The 19787-nt window shown below is 37.2% G+C and overlaps 1 protein-coding gene across 1 annotated transcript; it reads left to right on the top strand.

Annotated features, from left to right (window-relative positions):
• The first annotated feature begins 4 nt into the window (after positions 1-4).
• Positions 5-19335, top strand: marchf6 (membrane-associated ring finger (C3HC4) 6). Its single transcript, XM_039675900.2, has 26 exons — positions 5-289; positions 1124-1223; positions 2107-2180; positions 3899-4042; positions 4139-4211; positions 4406-4574; positions 5670-5859; positions 5969-6030; positions 6120-6152; positions 6245-6296; positions 6425-6483; positions 6590-6670; positions 7214-7282; positions 7600-7674; positions 7906-8040; positions 8127-8246; positions 8459-8559; positions 11009-11146; positions 11991-12195; positions 12296-12365; positions 12815-12996; positions 13695-13829; positions 14531-14620; positions 15225-15357; positions 16393-16528; positions 17445-19335. The coding sequence occupies exons 1-26, from the start codon at positions 271-273 to the stop codon at positions 17530-17532; spliced, it is 2733 nt and encodes a 910-aa protein (XP_039531834.1). The 5' UTR covers positions 5-270; the 3' UTR covers positions 17533-19335.
• The last annotated feature ends 452 nt before the right edge of the window (positions 19336-19787 follow it).

The following is a 19787-nucleotide window of genomic DNA, read 5'->3' as shown; positions in this document are numbered from 1 at the left end:
AAATCGAAACCAAAGCACAAGCCCATTCGGATCCAGAGGCCACAAACATGTTCAGCCGAGTGTAAAATAGTCGACCAGCAAGTATCTGGATCAGCGCTGTTTGTGTGCACTACACGAATAAATAGTGTCCGGTCTGAGATTATGCACCGGCCATGCTTGGATCGATTTTGTCATGTTTAATTTTAGCGTAATTGTGAGCTGATACTGTGTTTTGCTCCGCGGTGTGTGTTATGTGTTGACTGTAAAGAGGACAGTGCGTCACCGTACAAGATGGACACTGCCGAAGAAGGTAAGCTGTCTAGACAACGAGGCAATCTGTCTGCTGTCTGTTTGTCGTTGATTTTGTACATGGGCTTTGACAGAAAAGTGTGTTTATCATTATGTGCTTATTTAGCCAGGGCGCTCAACCAAATAGCTGCTATCCATCTTGCAAATATGCAATTGATGTGGCCTTTGCAAGCTAACAAGCTAAGTTATATGATTCCCTGCCAGCTTGGTCTTTAGTACAGCTGTCATCCTCCGAGCACGTCCACATAAAGATGGCTTTACTATGAATTTGATTTAACAGCGTGTCATGGAAATGTTTTAAAGCACATTAGTCATGTTACCAGTTTTAGCCTTTATCATAACAACTGTAACTCACGCATATTTTGGCCAGGTTTAAACGCACATGAAATATGATGACAAGTTCAACCTAGTAGGTCAGTAAGTCAAATCACGTATATCATCTTTGAAACATTGCAGTGAGTGCTCGATAATTGTTTTAACTTTATGTGTGGAAGAGTGATAGTTGTCATGTTTTTCATTACTATATCTAGTCAGGGTTTCTACAGTTATTATAATATAAGAGGGTACAGAGATTGATTGGCAAGATAGAAAGCCATAATCGTGCTTGCATCGACCTTGTTTTGTATTTGTCAGTAAAAATAATAAAACATAAAAAAATTAAGTCTTTTTATATAAAAAATAATAAAGTCTTTTTTCATAACTCGCATTCTCTCATGTTATAGTAGAGTCTGGGTTTGTTGCAACGTTCATATCCCATTCATCTTCATTTAATTGAATGTGTTAGGCTATTTAAACTTCTTTTTAAAAAGTTTATTTTGCCCTTTTTTTCTGGCAGCTGATATATGTAGGGTGTGTCGATCTGAGGGAACTCAAGACAAACCCCTCTACCATCCCTGTGTGTGTACTGGAAGTATTAAGTTCATCCACCAAGAATGGTAAGAGCTTTGTTCGTTCAGTGTCGTATTCCCTTTGCAATAACTCTTTTAATGAGATGCTTTTGGTTGAAACTATGTGAAATGTCTTCCAAAGTGTCATATTAGAGGTAACAATCAGTAATGAAACCTGGTTCATCATGCCTAAAGTCACTTTATTATTAGTTTATCGTGAGTGGAATAAAATTCAGAAGATGTAATTTGAGCAGTTAACTACACTGAACCTCATGTCCTGCAGTAATAATAATAGGTTTCCTAATAAACTAAAGGAACTAGTCAGGAGTGACGAGTCAGTAATGGCAAAAAAAATGGCACAGCATGAAATTGAAACCACTTGCAATTTAAGAAGGTGGTGGTTTTACACTGTTCTTACTGTTCTTACAAATTAAGCTTACAAGCCAACAAGAGCAGGCATTAAGCATGGTTGATGATTTTGATTATTAGAAAGTTCAAAAGAACAGCATTTATTTGAAATGTATTTACTGTCAATTTTGATCAATACTGTATAATGCTTGCTGAATAAATATTATTAATTCGATTTTTTAAAGAAAAAAAATATATTACTGACCCCAAACTTTTGAACAGTTAAATGGCAATACATATAAAAAAAAGAAAAAATCTGAAACCGGTGTATACAGTATATATATATATATATATATAATTTGATTACTGAATAGACAGAGCCAGCAGCACCCATTTGACTAAATTACAAACTGTAATTTATGAGCTCAGGGGGCCTCGTCAATGTAATGGTAAAACCAGCTATGGAGTTCCAGCTGTTGTTATTCTTCCCCTGTGTAAGTGGGAAATGAAGCTGGATTTTCAGTGCTTTTTCACATACGTCAGATCATCACTCTCATGCCTGCTTCCTTTTGTGTTTTCACAGCTTGGTGCAGTGGCTTAAACACAGCAGAAAAGAGTACTGTGAATTATGCAAGCACAGATTTGCTTTCACACCAAGTAAGTAAACCCCTCTCATTACATTCTTCCGGGGAGGTAAAGCCAAAGCTCTATATAGTCACAACGGCCACGAATGGCCTGTTCAATAGCAGTGATTGTGTGCTTCAGAGCGATAGGGTTCTATGGGTTGAGTCATGTGATTTAAAAGCACGACACTCGTGTTGTCTGACGTAGATATTTGCTGAGGTGAAACAAGGTTTTTATACCCAGGCCAGAGTGAGTCATTGTTGCATGGCTTTTGGGCTTTACTACAATGAAGATGTCATAATTGAGTTTTGGGCTATGTTTTACAAAAGCGTTTAATTTAATTTAAACACAGGCACTTTGGGAACCATTAGTTCCAGTTTCTTGCACTGTTATTTTACACACATACAGCTCATGACCCAGTGTTTTCAGTGTGTAAGAGCGGCTCAGTTTACAGAAAATGATGCTCCCCATGAACTCATCTCTGCATGTGCTCTGTTTAGGTTACTTATAACACACATTTGGGGTCACAAAATGCTTCTATCTTCCTAAACTTGTTATGAAAAGTGCTGTGGTCAATAAAAGAGAAGCTTTTTGGAGTCCCTGTGGTTTAATGGTTTAATGTATGAAAATTAAGAAATTAAGACAACCATATATAAAGTATATTAGTATTGTAATTTTACAGTTGTAGTGTACAGCTGTCTTATTACAATTTTAAAGCTGCAGTCCATAACTTTTGGCGCTCTAGCGGTTAGTAAACAGTCTTGCGGAAGAACATTGTAGCCAAAGCTACTTCTCTCTGTTTATGTCAATGACGTCTCATGAAGGTAACGCGCTGCTCCGCAAAGGTGCCGACCCAAGCCAACCTAAAATAGTCAAGATAAACATTTATTATTGGTGTACCTTAGTGATTCGAGATAAGACAAAAACACAGTTTGGAAAATGGATTCACGGTGTTCTTGCTCATTAGGTGCTCAAAGCTCATTTTTTACATTTTGAACACAAAAAAAGTTACGAACTGCAGCTTTAAAAAAAAAAAAAAGAAAATTATTACAATTAAGAAAAATTATTTTTCTTGAATGCTCTTTTATATTACAGTGAAATATTACAATGGTAATATTTCTTACTTTATTAATATTATTTGGTAATAATAATACTACAAATGTTATTTATTATTATTTTGTTATTGTCATTAATATATACATTTGCATATATAATACATAATATAGGTTTTACATAATATAATATATACATATACATTGGACCAGCCCTACAAAACTGAATAAAATAAAAAATATAAAAATGTTCTCCCCAAAATCGTGCAGCCCAGACGTATCCTTGTTATCCTAAATGTATACTTGTTAACATTTTTTTTCTGCTCTCAAATGTTCCCATCTGTGTTTATGTAGACAATAATTGTTATTTTGATTCTCAAGTTTTTGATGACACACTTGGGACACTTCTGCTTCTTCTGTACTTCTATTTGTAGAGTTATGGTATGAGGCATTTCTGATACATGATTTGAGAGCAAGATGTATATTAAACATCTGTGAAAATAAACTAGTAATCAAAACAAGCCTGCACTCAAATAGTTGCAAAGGATTTTGAGCATCTTACATTTGAATAAAATCAGTTTAAAATCCATATTTCTCAGTACTGAATGCTGCACTTCCACTAATTTATGACAAACCTTTACAATGTTTATCTATGATAGATATAAAATGTATTAAAATCCTGATCTCTTTTCCTTTCAGTTTACTCTCCAGACATGCCTTCACGGCTGCCAGTGCAAGACATTTTCGCAGGATTGGTCACCAGTATAGGCACGGCAATCCGATACTGGTTTCATTACACGCTTGTTGCCTTCGCCTGGCTGGGGGTTGTACCTCTAACAGCATGTAAGTGATGCCCATAGATCACAGTGTGTGACTTTACTGAGTAGTACGTTGTCTTTTTCCATATGTTGCTCATATAATGCTCACCTTTTCCTTTAGGTCGCATCTATAAGTGTCTGTTCACTGGATCCGTAAGCTCCCTGCTGACTCTGCCATTAGACATGCTCTCCACGTACGTACCAGACAGGAAAGCTCAAGTTTTCTTCTTAAAATATTCATTTAAATTACGGATCGGCTCATTGTGAACTCTGAGCATGATGGGTTATTTTGTTCCTCTCCGCGGTCTTGGGTTTAGCTGTGGATGTGGTGAATTGTAATAGTTGGATATTTCAGAAGTGATGATCAGCGATTGTCCATCCTCTGCAGAGAGAACTTGCTGGCTGACTGTCTGCAGGGCTGCTTTGTTGTGACCTGCACCCTCTGCGCCTTCATCAGTCTGGTGTGGCTGCGGGAGCAGATTGTTCATGGTGGAGCCCCTTTATGGTTGGAGCAGAACCAGCAGCAGCCTGCCAATGCAGCAGGACCGCCCAATGAGGTAGAATATCCACACCGCTTTTCATCAGACTGAATGCAGATCACCCTCAAATTTAAATAATTTAGAAAATACAATAGTAATACACTAATACAATTGTATAACTACACTTTGTTTTTACTTTACTTGTCATTATTACATAACCATCTACACTACAGTTCAAAAGTTTGGGTTGTATGATTTTAATTTAATTTTTTTTTTTTTGAAAGACCACCATGGGTATTATAACAATAAAAAAGATATATAATGTAATTTATTCCTGTCGACAAAGCTGAATTTTCAGTAGCCGTTACTCATGTCACGCAATATTTAAGAAATCAATTTAAAATGCTTATTTGCTGCTCTAGTTACATTTTGTAGCATTATCAATGTTGAAAACAGTTGTGCTGCTTAATATTTTTGTGGAAACCATAAAATACATAAATTTCAGTGTGTGAAAAAAAGTGTCAATTTCTTTCAAAATAATCCTTCTTCCCCCAACTTTTAAAGTGTATTAATGCACGTTGTTTTATAATAACTTTAAATATTTATTTTCCAAACAGATCAGATTTTTTTGGCACGCTATTATGAGGTGCAGAAAACTTATCTCAAAATATAAATATTTTCACAGGTTCAGCCTTTTTTTTTTCTTTTTTCTTTTGGCCAAAAAAATGTATTGCTATTTTATGTAATTTTACACCCAAGTTTCCACACAGGCAAGTTATGTTTGTGAACGTATATTCCCTTGGAGAGCAAAAATTACATTCTTATTGCGGTTTATGTCAGTGAAACTTTCTGAAGCTTGATATTCTTCAGAGACCAATTATGCAGGTTGCGCCATGACCTCTTTGTTTACTTTGCTTCCTACTTACTGTAATTATCATTTTGTTTTGAGCACAGCACAGTAGCCTGCCTGACCTTCTGTCAACTTCAAGTCCCACATTATCCCCTGAATCTCTAGAGACTGCTTTCTTACCAGAATAGTTGTTTGTTCTTGCTTGAATTAAATCAGATGCAGTTTACTTCTTTACAAATCCTATTATTTAGATACTCTATCATCGTTGCCTCCAGTCAGCCGGCCGATTTTCTTCATTATCGATGTGATATCTTATCCATTAGGCCCCGGGCCAGGGTAATGGAGGTGCTGAACAGCCCATCCCGGCCCCGGCTGAACCTCCAGGAGAGAACGCTGCAGCTGCTGAGGCTCCTGATCTCCCTGCTGATCCTGCGGAAGAGATGGAGCTCGATAATGAAGATGAGGAGGATGGAGGAGCTGAAGATGCAGCGGATGCCAACAATGGGCCACAGGGTACGAAGGCTTCAATTAAACAAGTTAGAAACTCTTAAGTGGGTATAACTGTTGACTGGTGGTGAACTGTAGTTAGTTAGAACTTGAGTTTTGTGTGTGTTCTGTACAGATGATATGAACTGGAATGCTCTGGAATGGGATCGGGCAGCTGAAGAGCTCACTTGGGAAAGGGTGAGACCTGTGTGCCATATATTGTACGTCATACCAAAATCTTTCAGAGAAAGTTCTTCATTAAACCTGTTCTTCCCCTTTTTGTTCAGATGCTTGGGCTTGATGGGTCCCTGGTTTTCCTGGTAAGTAATTATACATGAGTCTCAATAAAAATCTCCTTGAAGAGAACAGAAAAATCAATGGATTTTTTTTTTTGTTGTTATTGTTGCTGTAGGAGCATGTGTTCTGGGTGGTCTCGCTCAACACACTCTTCATACTGGTGTTTGGTAAGCATAGCTGCATTTAAGTTTCAATCAGATTATAACACGCATTCAATAATGTTCACCAGTATGACAACTTTTACTGTGTGTTCTCCAATTACAAACCTCAACTCTTAAAATCAACTCTTTTTAAGCTTTCTGTCCTTACCATATTGGCCACTTCTCAGTGGTTGGACTTGGTTTTGAAGAATATGTGAGTATCAGATTCGTTTTGGGTCCTTTTTTCCAGCTTGATTGAAAGATTTTAATGTAAACACTCACTGTTTCAACATTGACAACAATCTTTCATCTGTTTTCAGGTTCGTGCCTCACACTTTGAGGGTCTCATCACCACCATAGTTGGATATGTCCTTTTAGCCATCACACTCATCGTGTGTCATGTATCCTTCCACACTCAGAAACACCTGGAAAAAAATAATCCCAATCAACATAACTAGCCTGCACGGGTTTACATATCTTCAAGACCTGGAAATTACACAACAAACGACTACTATTACTTTTTTTTAGTTAAAACAACTTTTCAGTTTAAAAATATTAAAGATGTGGTCACATTTACCACTGTTCAGCAAATATTTGTGGGCAGAATCCTGTTATTTTCATAGGAATACATTTTCCCAAGCAGATTCTGCATTGTATTAAATTTCATTGTATAAATTTGTAGAAAGCTGCCTGGTTTGAAAGTGACTTCTGTGTGACCTGTTCTGCATACATCACTACACTATTGACATTGGACCTTTTTTCCCACAAAATTTGACTGAAATTTCGCTAATGTTAACTGCACATTAACTCGTTACTAAATCATATGTTTAGTAACAGTTATTTCAGTTAGGGTCTTAGTTTACAACATTGAACTTCTCATATCTTAAGATGGGAAGTCTCTGTAATGCGGCCCTTGATGTTCCTTTCCTTAATTCAGATCTCAGGGATTAGCAGCACTGGTGAGATTTCAAAGATCACGCCGCTTGTTAGGAGTCTGCTACATTGTGGTTAAGGTCAGTTATATCAGCAGTTGGCATGTGTTGTTTGCTAAACTTTTTCAGTCGTTTGAAAGGGCGAGACCAATTACTTAAAGTTGTAACACCTGGTTTTGAATAAGATCTTTGGGTTTTACCTTTTAATGCTGTGTTTTCAGTCATGCTACTGCTATAATTAGGTCACATTATCTAAGCTTAGATTACAGGCTTGGGCCTAATACACCTACAGTATGTATGCTACTATGTGTGTGTTTGTGTCTTTATATTGGCTTACTAGTTTAATAGCGGCATAGCAGTAATACTTTGAGTCTAATATTAAATGATCTTCCTTCCAGGTCTCTCTTCTAGTAGTTGTAGAGATTGGCGTGTTCCCCCTCATCTGTGGCTGGTGGCTTGATATCTGCTCTCTGGTATTTAGTTTCATTTTATCATACTAATTTAAGATGCACTCAGTCATTTTTGTACATGTTGGCCCAACGAGGTCTGTAATATCTCAGTTATACAGAAAGTCAGTTATCATTCCCATTAATTTGTCTTCAGTGTCAGTGATCTCTGCTTCATCTTAATATTTTATATGTTTTTGGTAAGTTTAGTTTAGGAACCTTAACCTTAGTGTTTTTTTTTTCTGCCTGTTTTTTTAGGAAATGTTTGATGCCTCATTGAAAGACAGAGAGTTGAGTTTTGAATCCGCTCCAGGGACCACCATGTTCCTTCACTGGCTGGTGGGGATGGTCTACGTCTTCTATTTTGCCTCTTTTATTCTTCTGCTCAGAGAGGTGAGCATTTCTGTATCAGTTTAACCATAGAGTAGATATTTCCGGAAATGTTTGGGGAATTTAGATGCTGCTCCTTTATCGCTCAGGTTCTAAGGCCTGGAGTCTTGTGGTTTCTGAGAAATCTGAACGATCCAGATTTTAACCCAGTGCAGGAAATGATTCACCTACCAATATACAGACACCTGAGACGATTCATACTATCAGTGGTGAGTAAATGTTGCACTTTTTTTTCTTTTTCTGCCATGGAGCCCTTAACTTAGGTGGGATGAAACCCATATTTAATTGCTTTAGCAAGCAAATGTAAAGTTTCTCGAGGGAACGCAATAGTTTTGTAAGAAAAGGCAAAGGTTTTTCTTTTTTCTTTAGTACTTTTCTGGATTCCATGGTCTTCAATGTAAAGTCTTTGCTCTCTTTTCAGGTTGTTTTTGGCTCAATCGTTCTTCTCATGTTGTGGCTTCCTATCCGGATAATCAAACACATCTTCCCTTCATTTCTTCCCTACAATGTGATGCTTTACAGGTAAATGAGAAGTCATAAACTTGAATGTGCCTTGTGGTAATTGCCTAAACTTTGGAGAGAAAGTGATTCAGAGTTCGCGGACAAGTGACGTTTTGTGCTTTAAATTTGGTCAGAGATTACAACCAGTAGAAGCAAAGTTCTCTCTTGATGTGGCATCATGTTTAAAAGAAAGGGCCATAAATATGAAGTGCTAATTATTGCTGTCATCATGACAGACCTTTGCTTTGTTACCTAATGAGTGCCAACTGCCAAGACTCTCTGTTGTATCATTTGGGAGGTGTATTGCACTTGATGTCATCATTCCCAGAATCCCAGCAGACCTTACTTCAGTCTGATCTTGCAGAGAGCTGTCCACAACAATAATGCCATTAAAAGTCTCTTCACTCTGTATTGTGTATTTTACCCTATGTAACCTTTCTGTTTTGTCAGCAATGCTGAGCTTTACATTCGTCACTATGAGAGTACTTTGAACCGCTGTAGTGTTTGTTGCGGGCATGACTCTGACTTCTGTGGAAAGAGGCCATTGGGGTTTTTTAAATATTAAATAATGACTGAGAAAGCTGATGTTTGGACTTCTAAACCTGCATGACTTTTTTTCTTCTGTGGAACATAAAGAAGATATTTTGATTTAAGGATTCAACTTTTTTGTATGCAGTGATTGTCAGTGCAGTCCAAAACAGCACAGACTTTTATTGTATTGACAAAAAACAACACCACTGAGACATCCTTCAGAATATCCTCTTGTGTTTCACAGAAGAACAAGTGTCATACAAATTTGGAACAACATGGGGGTAAGCAAATGAACAGAAATTTCAGTTCTGAATGCAGAATCTATGCAGTGGTGTTTTTAGTTTTATGCTACAAAACATCCTGTACTCTCTTTGTCCTGGACATGCAGTTTAACTCCTTAGGTTACCTCTGGAATATCTAATGAGTTTTTAGAATGTTTTTTTGATTTATGAGTAGAAAAAAAGGATGTTCAGAATTCACATCAAAGACAATAACTATATTACTATATTGATAACTGTAATTCTAAAGTTTTAATAATCATTCTAATTCTATGAGAATAGGGAATCCCAAACCACAACTATAATGATAACGGACATTATAGTTGGAGTAACTTTCAGAACGACTTTCTCCCCCAGCTGATTTATGATAAAATCATTGTCGGCCAATCAGAATCCAACTACTTTAAAGAGCTTGAGCATTTAAATCAGAAGACAACATATTTGCAGCAAACATTGGAATGGGAATTTATAGTCCGTGTCCTTAGTGTGAATGGTCCTTAAAGTATGTGGTTAACCACACTTCAAAAAACCTTTTGTTCCACACAAATGACACTGTTATACCTCAATTTTGAAATTTTGTGCTTTAAAAGCAGCAACAAGTTGCTACATAAAGAACACCACAGCTGTTATCGAATGAATTGCACAACAAGCTCATGCGCACATACAAGTAGTCTAAGTTCTATTTTTAAATATTTATATTCAAGAATTGAAAGGATTTAATTGAATAACTATTTCACACCTTGACTTTCAGACAAGTTTATTTTAAGACAACCAAATGAGTGTTGTAAGGGGTGAAAAATGCCACAGATCTGCTAAGATGACTCACAATGGTCCCGTGACATTTTTTTTTTAAATCCCCTGATTATTTTATTGTTTTATAATGTTTCCTGGGTTGCCCTTATAATGTTAGTATGTTTTTTAGATCAAAAATAGTCATAATTTAGAAATAAAAGGCATTTTTCCTAGCCTGATTTTAGCCTCTGATTTGAACGCACTGTTTGAAGGGCGCCTGCTGTGGGATTCAGTGTAACTGAAGAATTGAACAATTAGGATAACTTACACATCTGAAATTGTTGCATGGCTCGATGATTTATTTTCAGACGTTCTTTGAGGCCAGCTCTGTATTGGCCCAAGTTGAGGAAATGATGGAACTCAAATACTTTTGTGTTCATTTATCCATCCGAACACCGATCAACTGCCATGCATCGCTCGTTTGCAAGCCATGTTATCTCCCGAGGAAAAACTTAAATCGCGCTCGCGCGTTTGTACTTCCTAGCTCATTGTCTCATGGGCGAGCCGAACTCTCTGGGCAGACAAAGCAGAGAAAAGGGAGTTAACCTTTCCTTTCATTTTTTTCAAAGGCTGAGAAAGATAGCCAAAGCTCGGTTTACACCATTTGAAATTTCTAGCCACTGCTGGGGGACCATATACAGGCTAGGGGAACTCATATTAATGTTAAAAACTCAGAAAGTGAAAATTTCATGTCAGGGGACCTTCAAAACCAATTAGATATTCCATAGGGAAGGGTTTAGCCTTAATGGTGGCCTCCACATTACTGCTATTCCTGAACAGCACTATTGCTAAGTGAAAACAGTGACGCCAGTATTTTATATAGAATTGTTATGTCTCTCACTCACTCTCTCACTCTCTCTCTTTTTCAGCGACGCTCCAGTGAGTGAGCTGTCTCTGGAGTTGCTGTTATTGCAGGTTGTTCTTCCTGCTCTGTTGGAACAGGGACATACACGACAGTGGCTCAAAGGTCTGGTACGAGCCTGGACCATGACCGCTGGTTATTTGCTGTGAGTCTCACATCCATATTTACCCTGTTGCCCATTACATCCGATAACCTCGTGAACTGAAATGACAACATTTCCTGATTCTCTCTGTGTTGTCCTTAAGTCACTGGAACTGAACTTTGTGTTAGGGCAGCACGATTATGACATTCTAATTGTTGAATATTTCTGTTGATGTTATAATAGCAGTTGATGCTTCATGGAATATCATTCCATTATAATTAACTCTTTCCCTGCCATTGACAATTATCTCGTCATTCATGATATAACACTTCCCTGCCAATGAGTTTTTACGGCTTTCCGTGTTATCACTGTTATAAGGTAGGGGGCACTATTACGCATCTCCTTAATTAGTACAGTATCTCCAGATCAAAACGCAGACAAAGAAGCAGAAACAAGCGAACTCATATGTAAGCAGATGCAATCAAAATGGCCTAATGTTACTGAATGATATGTCGCCCCAGGAAGTGCTATAGGACTGTGAAGCTTTGGGGGTATTAATGGACTCGATCCACCCAATCAATGTTTTGATCATATTTTTCTTTTTGTTTAAAAGCAGAGGGTCTGTTCTTTCTTTTGATATATTGTATGTTCAGATATTCATACTACAGAATATTCTGGTGGCCTTGAAACTTTTGTGAAAACGACCAAAAATGCTGGCGGTGGCTCACAACTTTTTTTTTTTTAATGCTGGCGGGGAAAGAGTTAATGCACTTATTACAAATCCAAAATAAGTAAAGCTGTCCACATCTCTAAATAAATCTTTAATTTACATTGTGCCTACACCTTTCTTGAATCTTGAAGTCATGATGATAATCTCGATCAATCTACTTGGTGCCACACCTTTTAGAGACTTGCACTCTTACTTGCTGGGAGACCAGGAAGACAATGAGAACAATGCCAACCAGCAAGCCAACAACATCAACCAGCAGGCCCGTAACAATGCCATTCCTGTGGTGGGAGAAGGTTTGCACGCTGCCCACCAGGCCATACTGCAGCAGGGCGGCCCTGTGGGCTTCCAGCCCTATCACCGGCCTATGAAATTCCCTCTGAGGGTATGCCATATGTCTTTAGTGTATGTCATGATTTTTTTTAAAATCTGATTTTCAGATTAAAGGTGTTTAATGTTTATTTTCCTCTTTATGCCCCCTATAGATTGTGTTGCTGATTTTGTTCATGTGCTTGACGCTGCTTTTGGCCAGCTTGGTGTGTCTCACATTACCAGGTGAGATCCAAACAAATTGGGGTTTCTGATCATTTGCTCACCCTAATTGTTTTCCAAACTTGTGAGACTTGCATTTCTTCCAAAAGGAAGTGTGTCTTAAAGTGGACATTAATTACAATGACAAGCTTTCAAGATTAAAAAAGGACCTGTGAATAAGACTTAAAGCACAGTAGTCTTATAGATCTTTTTAATGGTGCTTTAAAGCTATTTGTGAAGTATGAAGATTCAGTCCCTAGTTAACTGCATGGAAAACTGATCAGCATTGAATGATGACAGATTTCATATTTCTTATTTAACTGCATTTTTAAACAAATAAATAATTATCCCTTATTAAATCAATGTTTTCCTTTACCTTTATTCATCTTATTTTCATACTGATAAGTTTTATGCTTTCAGAGAGAGAGCATAGGTACATTTTGTCTTACTGATTTCCTCCGTGTTCATGGCAGTGTTCACTGGACGCTGGCTGATGTCCTTCTGGACGGGCAGTGCTAAGATCCATGAGCTGTACACTGCAGCATGTGGGCTGTATGTGTGCTGGCTCTCCATCAGAGCGATCACAGTGCTGTTGGCCTGGATGCCTCAGGGGCGTAGAGTAATCCTTCTCAAGGTTCAGGAGTGGACCCTCATGGTACTTAATTCATTGGCCTCATTGTGGGATAATGTGCCCCTTTTGTGCTTTTTTTTGTACATATTACCTTTCATGTAGTGTGTAATTTAGATGTTTGCGAATATTTGTCATACACTTTGATCTTTTACAAAGTTATTGTGTTATTTATTTCAATTTGACACCAATCTATAACACATTTGCATAATGCCTGCCCGTGTACAATGCCTACTTTGACCCACCAACAAAAAAAACTGTAGTCTAGAAGAGTTTGGTTTGTGCTGTCGACGTGTTGAGAAGACGCGATTCACTACATTGCGAAAGCAAACCCACTTTGTGTGCACTTCCAAAGGAAGTGTACTGTGGCTGTAGTTAATATGGTAAAACTGACTCCATCAGTACTGATCGTTGACCGAACCATTTCAGACACTGAGAAAAGAGGCGATGCTGAAAAAAGTAAAGTATTTTTTTTTTTTACCTTGGATGTACATGTATGTAAACATGTTGTAGGATACCTCCAAAACAAAATTAGGAGCCTTAATAAATGGCATAATAGGGGTACTTTAAATATTTCCTCAACAATTAAGGAATAAGAAAAATATTTAAAAAATGTTAACAAACAGGAATTAAAAACTTTTGCTATTACATGTTAAGTAAATTAAAGACACAGATGATTCCCTAATGAAGCGTGTTGGTGATTTGTGTTTTCTGTGTGGATTCAGATTTTAAAGACTCTGATTGTGGCTGTGCTGTTGGCTGGAGTGATCCCTCTGCTCTTGGGACTGCTGTTCGAGCTGGTGATTGTAGCTCCTCTCAGAGTGCCGCTGGATCAGACGCCTCTGTTTTACCCCTGGCAGGTAAAGCTTGATTAGGGGTGCTGCTTTTAAAGACACAGGTCACCCAAAAATGACAAATCTATCATATAATCACCATCTTGTTTTAGACCCATATGACTTTCTTCTGTGGACCACAAAAGGTTTATTTGTAAAGATTTCTGTTTTCTCTTCATCCACAGTATCAAAAGCAATTTGTATGACATTGTTTGCATTTGGTCACAAAGAACCAATGGCCTTTTAAAGGATATTCTTTTGTTAGACAAAACTTTAAAAAAAAAACATTTGAAACGGGGGTGAATAAATGACAGATTTCTCAGTTTTGAGTGTTATTAGTCTAATGCCACTTGAGAAAGTTTTGATGATCCCAGTGCATAAAGTTCCACCAGGTGTATTAGTGTTGTTAGATCTTTATACACAAATAGAGTTTAAAAATGACATTATTCTCATCTGACATGTCCTCTGTGTGTCAGTATTGATCTGACACAGCTTTTCTTTGTGCTTCTACTGTTCTCTGTTTGAGCTATAGAGCTGTGTCACTGATGAACAGGAAAACAGATTTTTGTTTGGATTTACGCCAGTAGGAGGCAGTTTAAAAAAAAAAAAAAGAAATTTTTTTTTCCCTACTAAATCTAATCCATCCTGTTTGGAGAATTTAATTTCCACAGGTGCAAAGTTGAGCACAGAGGTATATTGACTCTTAATTGTTTTTCTATATCATTAAGGACTGGGCTTTAGGAGTGCTGCATGCCAAAATCATTGCTGCCATCACCCTCATGGGTCCCCAGTGGTGGTTGAAGACCGTTATTGAGCAGGTTAGTGGCTGTTGTTTGGTGCTGTTAAGTCTCTAGATGCTTTACTGTAGATTAGAGCTGCGTGATTAATCGTTAAATTAATTCAAACCCCCATGCGATCATATTCATAAACAACAACGTGACTATTAAACCTTGGACAAAATCACACCGGAACATTCAAGTCATTTTTTGCGTTGTTGATGAGCCAGAGAGAGTAGTTATCATGTATTGGTATGAAACCTCTTAACCAGCTATCTTTTCAAATAATCTCATAATTTCTGTTATACAAATATTCTTAGTATAATAAAAGTTTTGTTTGGAATCGGATAAAAACACTGATGTCTGAGATTTGTTAAAAATGCTGATTCATCCAGTTATGAAACAAGTGAAGTCATTGAATCAATCATTCAAACCATTTTTTAAAATATAATTCAGATTATTTAAACAATTTAAATCGATTGCAGCAATTAACATTTTGTCAGAACCTCTACTCTATTTTATTAAGTTGTCTTTTCAGAATCGTGATCTCTGCTGGAAAATCGCAATTCTCAATTTATAATCCTGCATCGTGCCGCTCTACTTTAGATGGATACACACACTAACTGAATGATTTACCACTCTTTAGGTGTATGCCAATGGAATCAGGAACATTGACCTTCATTTCATCATCAGGAAGTTAGCGGCCCCGGTCATCGCTGTATTGCTGCTTTCTCTCTGCATTCCCTACGTGATTTCTGTAGGCATCGTCCCCCTTCTTGGTGGGTAGAAGCGTCAAAGCTCTGTTTCTCATATAAAATTTTGTATTGGACATTGTTGTATTTTGTGTACACTTTATCTGTTATCTTTCTAAGTTTCATAAGTTTGGTGCGGTCACTGTAAATAAGATTCATTCAAAAAACGAACACTTTTTATTTTCCGATTTAAAAGTTGGGGTCTATAGGATTTCTCATTTATTGTATTTGGGTTTTTAACTTTTTAACTAACTTTAATTGACATTTATAATGTTAATACAAAATATTTCCATTTCTATTTGAAAATAAAATCAGCCGTGGTGAGGTGTTTTTTCTTTCAAAAACATGAAAAATAGTTCTGAGCCTGAACTATTGATCTGTATCATATATTTAAGTCTCTATAGTTGTTCAAATAATTTGATTTTTTTTAATTCATTTGCTTATTACTAATTTATCTATGTATTTTTAAAACATTTTTCCCCATATTTATTTATTCATTCAAATGACCCCTACATATATAAAGTATGTATAAAGTTCTTTATTCACCCTCAATTTCACAGAACAACTGACTCGGTTGTTGCAGTTGAACATTGTTTGATACTAATAGTTTAAAGAGGTTTCAGCGTGGCTTTATCCCGTGGGACTCTTGTGGGTCTTTAATCAATGGGGGAAAAGTTTAGTTTTGACAGATGCATTGTAAATGACTACTTGAGCTCTTTAAGTACGAAATTCTGTTGATGTCTGAACAGTAAGATGTCCTTCATACTGCATATTGAAGTTGTGTAGCGGCGTTTGCAATACATACCCGTTTCTTCAGGTCGAGACCTCTCTTTATGGTTAACAAAGATCAAATCAAATCCTCATTGGCGGAGCTACCGAACATTGAGAATACACCTGGCCTCCTTGAGGCATGCAAGATATCCTTAAACTAAATCTTATTTTCTGTTTGTCTGCCGGACAACCTAATTAAATCAATCAAAATCCTTTTTGATTGTTCCAGGGGTCTTCTCTCATGCTCATTAACCGCTCTTACCTATTCTAACCAGCTCTTTCTCTGAATAGGGGTCACTATGGAGATGCAGAATTTGGTGCAGAGGAGAATCTACCCCTTCCTTCTGATGGTAGTGGTGCTGATGGGTATCCTCTCTTTCCAAATCCGACAATTCAAGCGCCTTTATGAGCACATCAAGAATGACAAGTGAGTCCTGAGCAGTAATTAACTTATTTTTTCAGAGCCAATACTTGCTTTGTAGATTACATTTTCAGGGACATTTGTACCTTGCAAGCATTTTTGATTGGTGTATCACTCATTTACTCTACCATTCAAAAGTGAGAGAAAATACATAATGTTACAAACAATCTTTATTCATCCTTTATTTATCCTAAATATTAAGCAGCTGTGGTAACTCTTTATTTCGATAGTCCACTTTAGACATTCTGCTAACTATAAGTAACTTTGTAACTACATGTCAACTAACTTTCCTTGAAGTATTAGTAGACTGTCTTCTTAATATCTGTTAACTTTATTTTGATGGTCCTAAACAGACATTCTACGAATTAACTTCATGTTGACTAAACCAAACCAAACCCTAACCTAACAGTGTACTACTAGTTGCAAAGTTACTAATAGTTAGCAGACTGTCTATACTATCGAAATAGTGTAACCTTAACTGTTTTCAACATTTATGATAAGAAATATTTTTTTCTGAGCAGTAATGATACCGAAAATTCAGCTTAACATCACTGGATTAAATGACATTTTATAACATATTTACATAGAAAACAGTTATTTAACAGAAACGTTATAGCCATGGTGAGCATAAACATTCAGAAACATTCAAAAAAAATCACACCGACGCCAAATGTTTGAACTAATCTGATAGATAGATTTAATTGAAATAATGAATCATTTAAAAATTCAGATTTAGTTAAATCAGTAAATTCTGATTGTTGTTTTGTACCGGTAAGTATTATAGTATTGTTCTATAATTTGAATAAAAATACAATTTTGGTAGCGTTTTTGTCTCCAGTTTGAATAAATAATACTTACAGCCTTGTTTATCTGGACTTTGTTTTGCTCTGATTTGACACTTGCTCTTTATTCGTCCACGCAGGTACCTTGTTGGACAGAGACTTGTGAACTATGAACGAAAAGCTGGCAAGGCCAGCACTACCACACACAGCAGTTCAGTGCAGGAGTAAAGAGCTTGGGATTGCTTTGGAGTCATGGTTTTGTGTGTGCGTGTAATTGAGCGAGCATGTGTGAGCATGCGTGAACGACTGAATTAATTTTCCTGCTCCCTCTGCTTACCCGTGATGTATGCGTCCATACAACCATCACGTCCACTAAGACTAAAAACTGGCCTCTCTGACTCTGCCAGCAAAAAAGGGGCGAAAGAGCCATGTACATAAATGGGGCGAAAGATGGAAACCCTACAGCCAACCAACCGTGGATTTAAAAAGAATGTCTCGCTTCGAAAAGAAAACCCAGAAAGAAAAAAAAAACAAAAAACAGATTAAGTATGTGTATTAATTTATTAAATCTTGTTGTTACCTTATTTGTGGAGATTTGTTTGTGGTAGGACTCGACCCACATGGTTCCTTTCACCAATCTCATGGAGAGGCCACTCAGACTCCAGAGCTGAAATGTCTCTCAGACAAACGTCTGTGTCACAATGGAGCTGGACTGTCACATTAGTACCTTTTTATTTATTAGTTTTGAATTTTCAATGAAATATGATCTTGAGGTTTTTGAATGAGAGGGTGTCTCGTTTGATTTGGTGCAATTGGCAGTGTGTCTTACCTTTATTTCTCGATGCTTTAACCCCCCTAGTTTTATGTGCGAAGCAGAAGTGGATGGAAGCGGTTACGCAACACCTATCTGCTTCCTGTCATGTGGAAAAGAGGGAATTTCATTTCACCAACAGTTTGTGCACGACTGTTGTTCAAGAAGAAGACCGAAGCAGAGTCGGTATCTAGCAGACGAAGCATAGTTTGACGGTAGTGTTTATGGCTCACAGTGAGCCGCAAAGCCTACCTCTGCCTGCTAGCTCTTCGTTCAACTCTGAAAAAGCCTTTCGAGTAGTTTAGAAGACCGTTTAGAGTGCTAATTTCGTCAGTGGTTGAGCTAGCATATTTGTCTGCTGTTCAAGTTGATATCGACCGTTGTATGTCTGTCTTGTGCTCAGCATGGCCTAGCAACACTTTCTCATAGATGTAACTCTGGCACGTACACAGGTTGTTGCTTTTTTTAATGAATAAAGCGTTTTTTTAAGAGCAGCAATAGTTCAGAAACCCTTTAGACCAAAATTTTAAGTCCTTACCTTATAATTCATCAAACTGATCAGATTTCAGTCGAAACGTGTGGTTTATGATTCTTGCTTCCATTTGTTAGAAGAGAAGTCTTTTTCGTGTCTGTAGGTAAGGAGGAGATCCTCGACAACACGTTTGTATATAACGTAACCTTTCAATTCTTTGTGTATGTTTTTCTCCATTTCAGATTTGCCGCGTCTGTTTCAGGTTCACGATTCCCGAAGAATTTGTCTCAGATGGCTTTAGAGATAGATAGATAGTGTTAATCAGCGCTGAGAGATTCTATAAGTGACCTTATAGTATCTTACTACACTGAAACTGGATACTGTATGCTTCTTGATAGCTTGCGCTCCTCTGAAAGGAAAATGTTCTATTTTTATATGTGCAACTAGTGACACCGTTTTCATGTTTGATCAGCCATTGATTTGATATCCTCTTTTAGTTTTCTGAGGTCAGCTAGAATCCAGGAAAAAAAAGGTAGTGGTCCAGCACTAAACACCGTCGTGTCTGGTTTACGAAGCCTTTTCATAGCATGTTTTGGTGAGAAGTATTCAGTATTTCTGAATGTTTTCAAACCTCCTGCTAGGAGGCTCTCGCTGTAACAATTACATTCTCATAATGGCAGATAATTTTTTGTTTTTGTTTTTTTCGTTGAAAACTTTTATTACAAATATTAAATCACAAAGTGTGGTACTCGCAGTGCTTTTGTGTCTTTAATCCAACTTTGAGACACTGTTTATGATATCCGTTTATTACAAAGTGTGATATAAAGATGTTTATTATACAAACGACTCAGTTAACCAGGTTTGATGTATAACAGTAATGGGGTTTGCAGCATCTGGATTTATAAGACTGACTACTCACACAATGAGAACTGCACTAAAAGCTAAAACTTGGTGGTACAAAAGCAATGCAGGACAAGACCACAAGTATTTCTGTTTTTGTAACATATTGAGACTTTTGATATGTCTAATGATACATTATCTCTATATGTATCATTATTAGCTGAGCATAATTTCTCATACATTCAGTACAAACTGTACACTTGTCCTGTCCTAGTCATCTGTAGAATCATGGCATGTTGTGAATCAATGGTGCACACAAGTAGATCAACAAATTTCTAGGACTCCTGGTTCGTTACCAGT

The sequence above is a fragment of the Pimephales promelas genome, chromosome 5 (assembly GCF_988280905.1).
Source record: "Pimephales promelas chromosome 5, fPimPro1.hap1.1, whole genome shotgun sequence".
In the NCBI taxonomy this organism is placed as follows: Eukaryota; Metazoa; Chordata; class Actinopteri; order Cypriniformes; family Leuciscidae; genus Pimephales; species Pimephales promelas.
This window is presented reverse-complemented; position numbering and strand designations above follow the sequence as displayed.

Excerpts from the sequence above, each read along its gene's own strand:
- marchf6 (XM_039675900.2), top strand. Across the intron at positions 6,153-6,244 it reads ATGGGTCCCTGGTTTTCCTG|GAGCATGTGTTCTGGGTGGT; the intron begins GTAAGTAATTAT and ends TTGTTGCTGTAG. Across the intron at positions 16,529-17,444 it reads GAGCACATCAAGAATGACAA|GTACCTTGTTGGACAGAGAC; the intron begins GTGAGTCCTGAG and ends TCGTCCACGCAG.